The sequence below is a fragment of the Saccostrea cucullata genome, unplaced genomic scaffold, assembly GCF_032062105.1.
Source record: "Saccostrea cucullata isolate Sc308-1 unplaced genomic scaffold, CSIRO_AGI_Scuc_v1 ctg4041, whole genome shotgun sequence".
NCBI classification, from domain to species: domain Eukaryota; kingdom Metazoa; phylum Mollusca; class Bivalvia; order Ostreida; family Ostreidae; genus Saccostrea; species Saccostrea cuccullata.
The window spans coordinates 5,387-11,276 of record NW_026931967.1 but is presented as its reverse complement, the minus strand read 5'-3'; the positions used below and the strand labels follow the sequence as shown (position 1 = coordinate 11,276).

The 5,890-nt window shown below is 32.0% G+C and overlaps 1 protein-coding gene across 1 annotated transcript; it reads left to right on the top strand.

Moving 5' to 3' along the window:
• The first annotated feature begins 452 nt into the window (after window positions 1-452).
• LOC134234125 (uncharacterized) lies at window positions 453-2,900 on the top strand. The gene is made up of 2 exons (XM_062716184.1): window positions 453-478; window positions 875-2,900. Exons 1-2 carry the CDS (start codon window positions 453-455, stop codon window positions 2,898-2,900), a joined length of 2,052 nt encoding a protein of 683 aa, XP_062572168.1.
• Window positions 2,901-5,890: the final 2,990 nt, after the last annotated feature.

Below are 5,890 nucleotides of genomic sequence, written 5' to 3'. Positions count from 1 at the left end.
ATTTTCAATGTCAGAATTTTATTAGTGCAGAAAGGTCAAATAATTGATTATGCGAAGCAATATGAAAGTTATTCTTAATCACAATGTTAATGTGTCTTTTAAATAGACTAGAATTCATTTTGTTTCATGCTTCAATTGGATATTGAAGAGAAAACATCGAGTATGTAATTTTTGATTAAGACGCAAATTTCAGTGCAAAAAGGTCATATCAAATGCACTGTAGCGCCAAGAGAAGAAGCCCCTATTTTTTAATTTTGATTAAGCTATGCTTACAGAAAGTAAAATTATACTTCGCAGAAAATGTTTTAGATTTTAAATACTAGTACCAGGATCCAACGTCGTTAAATGACACAGGAAATATATTCTAAATATATGTATATAATATATACAGGAAATACGTGTGTTAGATTTTTTATACACTTTTTATAGCACCTTAAACTTTTCCTATCAAAATGGATTCCATTAGAAGTTCACAAATGTAAGTTTAGTTTAATGACAAGAATGTATAAATCTTAGAATGCCTATTCATCAGATTCAGTTCATTTTGTTGACAGTAAAATTAGTTACTTTTTTACACCATTGTACGTATTAAACACGTCTGTTCAAAAAAAAATCATATACTCTTTCATAACAAATGAATGAATAAATTGAAAAAATAATTTATTTCATTATTTATGCATGATGGATATGGAGATAACAGGCAGTATTCAATATAAAAAAATCAATTAGAAATAGGAAAGTTTTTAATGTCTAGAACTTTTTGAATAAAACATAAATACATTAACTTATCAATGATGATAATTTTATTATTGATTTACAAAAATCGGGCACATTTATAACACAAGAAAATAAAATCTCCTTTTATATTTGCCAGTGAGATAGCTATACAACGCATGTCAGAGTCAGTGTTTGTGGCGATGTGTCATAAAGTAGGGACCTCACGACTGGTGGCCATGAGGAGAGATGTGATGGACATCAGTGATACTGTGGGAAATCAAGTGAGCAAACGTGAGAAGGAGACTGTGATGTTGAGTGGAAGTCAAGGAGAAGGATTCAGAATGGAAGGATCAGATGTAGACATGATGATATGGTCAAATGATATTCGTGTAATATGGGATTTATCTCAGTCTCAGTATTACAGCCCACAGAGAAATCCACTGATTCTCTGTGACTGTTCTGATAGTCCACCAGGATTTACTTTGTTATATTTACTGTCACCAATCACGGAAAGAGACAGCCAGATACTCTGTGTTAAAATGAATAATAAACATTATATATCTAGTTCTAAATTCAAACAAATCACATGTTCCCAATCACATTTAAACTCGACTCCACATGGACCCTGTGCCACTCGAACAGCTGGAATGATAGAAGTTGATCATGCCCATTGTTTTGCTAATGACTTTTGGCCTCCATCTGCCTCTTCATGGATAGACAGATGTCACTCATGGCCACTGTCTCATGTTGTTAATGATATAGTGAAACATGGATGTCACTTAGTAGCAATAGGACATAGCTTAGGAAGACATGAAGATCACGAATGGAGAATTTCTTTCTCTCTGGCAGAACAAAAACTTGTGTATGCAATGAACCACTGTCAATTCTTAACATATGGCTTACTTAAACTGTTCTTATCAGAAATAATTAACAATGGACTAAGTGATAATGAAAAATTACTGTGTTCATATCACATGAAGACGGCAGTTTTCTGGGTGATTCAACAAAAGATAATTTCGCACTGGTGTCCACAAAATCTCCTAAAGTGTTTCTGGGTCTGCTTTAAGCTCATCCTCAAATGGGTTTATGAAGGGGTCTGTCCAAACTTTTTTATACCCGGCAACAACATGTTTCTGAGTAAAATTCATGGCGACAAACAAAATGAACTATTTATTAGATTGCATGGGTTGTATGTGGAGGGTTTATCATTCCTCTTACACATTCCCTCCATTAGGTCTTATATCATAATTTTCCTCCCTATCCCCAAACTCTCCATCTGTACAGATGAACAAACTCTAAATTTTGAGAATGAGTTTGATAGAAATCTATATGCTGAAATAATATATGATTACGCAATACCGAATTCGAATTTGGACATACAAGGCTGTACTACATATCTACATACAATAGAACATATGATAAGTTCACCCCTCCTGACACAGTATCAATTCCTCAAGCTACAGAGACTTACAGCTAATGTCCTTCGGGGAACTGCTTTTATATTACGCATGGAAACTTACACAAACAAAAACAAACTGAGGTATAGAGTTGACAAAATGTCCTGCCACATGCTGAAATTAGCAGCCAAGTTTGGTTGTATTACTGATATGATGTACATAGCGATGTATTATTACAAGACCCTCAGATACATTAAAGCTTTATCTATTATTGAGATGATCAAGGTTAAGTTAGCACAGCCAAAGGTGATGTATATCGGAAATATATATACAGAGATGTATACTGAGGTTATAGGGGGGCAGTCCTGGTCTACAAGGATGAGACAGGCCGTAGCAATAGATATCATACTTCAATATGATATCCATTACATCAATGAACTGATACCAGAACAACAGTCTGCTCGACAGAATCATAATATTTCATTATATATTCCACCCTTTATTCTGTTATACATGCTAGAGATCTTGTGCTACAGACATGTAGACACAATGAGAGTACAAACAGCTCTAGATGATCTACAGACCCTAGTTCACTATGATCAGGGATGGTTTATACCTACTCTATCTAGGGACATATCGTGGCAGATTCTGGGGATCTGTCAACAGGTGACGGGGAACCACCAGGCTGCTCTATACTCATACCAACAATCTCTCAGACAAAAACCAACCAACAATATACAAACAGCTACAAGAATGAGAATACAGGAAATGATGTATTCACTTTGATAAAAGAATTGACCTATAGGAAAGAACAATTTCCAGGAAAAGGTGACATTTTAATATTAAACCTTATTGAATGCTTTTTATCATATATATGTGTAAATTTTTTCAAATTTGTATTTTATATTTAATATATATTATTTACAACTTTACAATGACCCTCCAAAATTGGCCAAAACACCATTTTGTGCTTTAAATATTTTTGCATGTATTTTGGCCTAATAGTCCTTCTAGGGAGGGCTGCCCCTAAATAAAATTATGATATTTTGATATAGGTTGGGATGTAAAGAATAATTTAAGGTAGGATTTTTTTAGGGACACCCCTGCTCTTGGGTCCAAATTCACACAAAAAACCTACATAAACTAAGGAAACCTGATTTTGAAAATCTGCTTAAAACTTATGGCATGCGATTTTATAGTCAGACTAGCTCAGTTAATATGTGTTGACTATAAAATAAAAGAGAGAAAAAAACGTGTTGACTATTACAATACCTATACTTTCTTTTGAAAGTCGAGGGTACGAATCAACCAGGTGCAACACTTTTAAATTCTTAATTTTCGCCTTTTCAAAGATTATCTTAATTTTTTTTATAGACTTGTACATTTTCTTTCAATTATCTATCCTTTATGCATGCCCATTCTCGATATAAGAAACACTAAAGAGAGATCAAATCGTTACAATCCAATGTACAGTTGTAAGTCAGGCGGAACAATATAAGAATATTTCCTCCGAGGACAAGAATAACTCACTTTGTGTTACTCAATACAGGTATTCTTGGCAGCATTGAGCTGCGATGAATTTCAATTGTATATATTCCTTACAGTTTAATCATATTGACTTTGGCTACATAATTTATATCAGTAACTGCTTTCCCTTGGATTTCATTTAGGCCTATATAATTTTCACTCATTAATGGCATGTTTTATGATATCCACGGATAAAAAGCCTAGACATGAAAAATAGAATTTCAGAAACAGAAGACATTACCATTATGTACAATGAGAAGTAAAGGAAAATATCAATTATTACATTTGGAGATAACAAACTCAGAAAATCAATGAAAGGGTTTTTTCTACCATTACTCACTGAAATAAAGGTTTTGGAAAAAACAATTTTTTATATTATTCAGCCTAATGTAATTAATAAGAACGGAAATCGACAAGCTTTTTGTAGAGAATAAAACCAAGCCCGGTCCTATAGGTCAAATCCCTATTTATGATGAAGTGATCCTTTGTAAATTAAATCTCTCAATTTCCTAAATGTCAGATATGTTTAAGAGTTCACCCGATAGATATTATCATTTACATATCCTCTTCTGATATCATATTTTCTTTCCTGTCTGTTTTTATAACATGTATTACAAGAAAACATTGATGTAACCATCAATTGTCGCCCGGGAAATATGTAGTAAATAAAGTAAACAATGGAAATGAGTCTTGATCATCAAACCGCTTCGATATGTGTAAAAAGGTATGCGTCTAATTGATGGAGACGATAGGCGAATATTTTGAAAACTTATGGTCGGATAAATGTCAAACAAAAACGATACCATTTTAAATTTAAATTCCTCGAGTAAATATTGGCTGCATAAAATATAAATTGAAGACACATGCATCACCTATATTCTAAAATGTATCAATTTTAGAATATAAAACACGAACTGTGCAGAGTACTTTTTTATGCGAGAAGTAAAATTCGGTGTTCTAAAAAAGTGACCTGTTGTTTTTTCGATAGTAAATGATAAGCAACTATATATATTAAATATGAAAACATGTATATTTTTAAAGATTCACTTTATGGAAGCAAATATATTATGTATTTCGTAATTTATAGAGGGAAAGAATATTCTGATTAACAATCTTTTCAATGTTTAGAAAACCTTTCATTCTAAATAACCACCCCACCCCTATCCCCATACACCAACACTTAAACTTATATGTATAGAGCAGCCCGGTCCTCCGGGATGCAATAAAGTTAATAAATAGACTATGATAAAAAAAAAAACTATGAGCTACAAGTCGAGAGAATACTTTGGCTTAGGAAAAAGCAAAAACCAATACAGCATTGAAAAGCTTAAATGCATGATTGGTCCCTAGCACTGCAAGGGTTTTCCTACCATTTTTAAACTTGGTCCGGGGTATGTAAATTTTGATAAATTGGCCCGGCCGAATTATCTTCAAATTAGGAATTATTTTTTAAAAAGAACGAATTATGTTATTTACCCAAATAAATAAAAATGAAGGGATCAAAACGTTCTGTTACAACAGACTTAACAACTATAGAGATATACAAGGTCATGAATTATTGGATAATTAAAAAAAAGTACAGAAATTCTACTTTAATTCCTCTGAATCCATGATTCATTTAAAAATAAAAATATAAATAAGTTGACTTAATATTTTTGAATTGGATAATGAAAACAAAAAGGACAAATAATTAGATTTTTCAAGACTGATGTGAAGAAAATACCTTTAGAGGAATTAATATTTTTTATTGGATAATGGAAATTTCCAGAAAAATATTCTTTGTATTATATTATACCATTCATTGTTGAGTTTAAATGTACATATTTTTTATTAAATAATAAATATTGCAAGAAAAAACATTCTTTCGCAGCACAGTTAAGGTTACAAATGGAAATATCGGCGATTTTTTAAGATAAAAAATACATACTTTATGAGGATGGGCGAATCTTTTTAGGAATTCACTGATATCAAAAAAATGTAATGTGGTTAAAATCTACATGTTGGGGACATTTAGATTTTTTATTTAAACTTGTCATTTGATGTCGACGTCAATTGACTTTGGCAATTATACTTGAAGTTTAGAGGTCATCTATAAATTTCAATATTGCAAGGGCTTAACCAAGCTAAAAATCTTAGTTTATTTTATAATCCTTTTCAACACTATATGTAGTTTGTGAAAAGTGCTGCGAACCTATATAGATTCCCTTTTTTAATTGGTAAAATTTAATTTGTTGGACGGCAGGTTGAAT

Bases quoted from the DNA above. Each gene is read 5' to 3' on its own strand.
- LOC134234125 (XM_062716184.1), top strand. From the start codon at position 453: ATGGATTCCATTAGAAGTTCACAAAT. The intron at 479-874 runs GTAAGTTTAGTT...TATATTTGCCAG, and splicing joins TCCATTAGAAGTTCACAAAT to TGAGATAGCTATACAACGCA.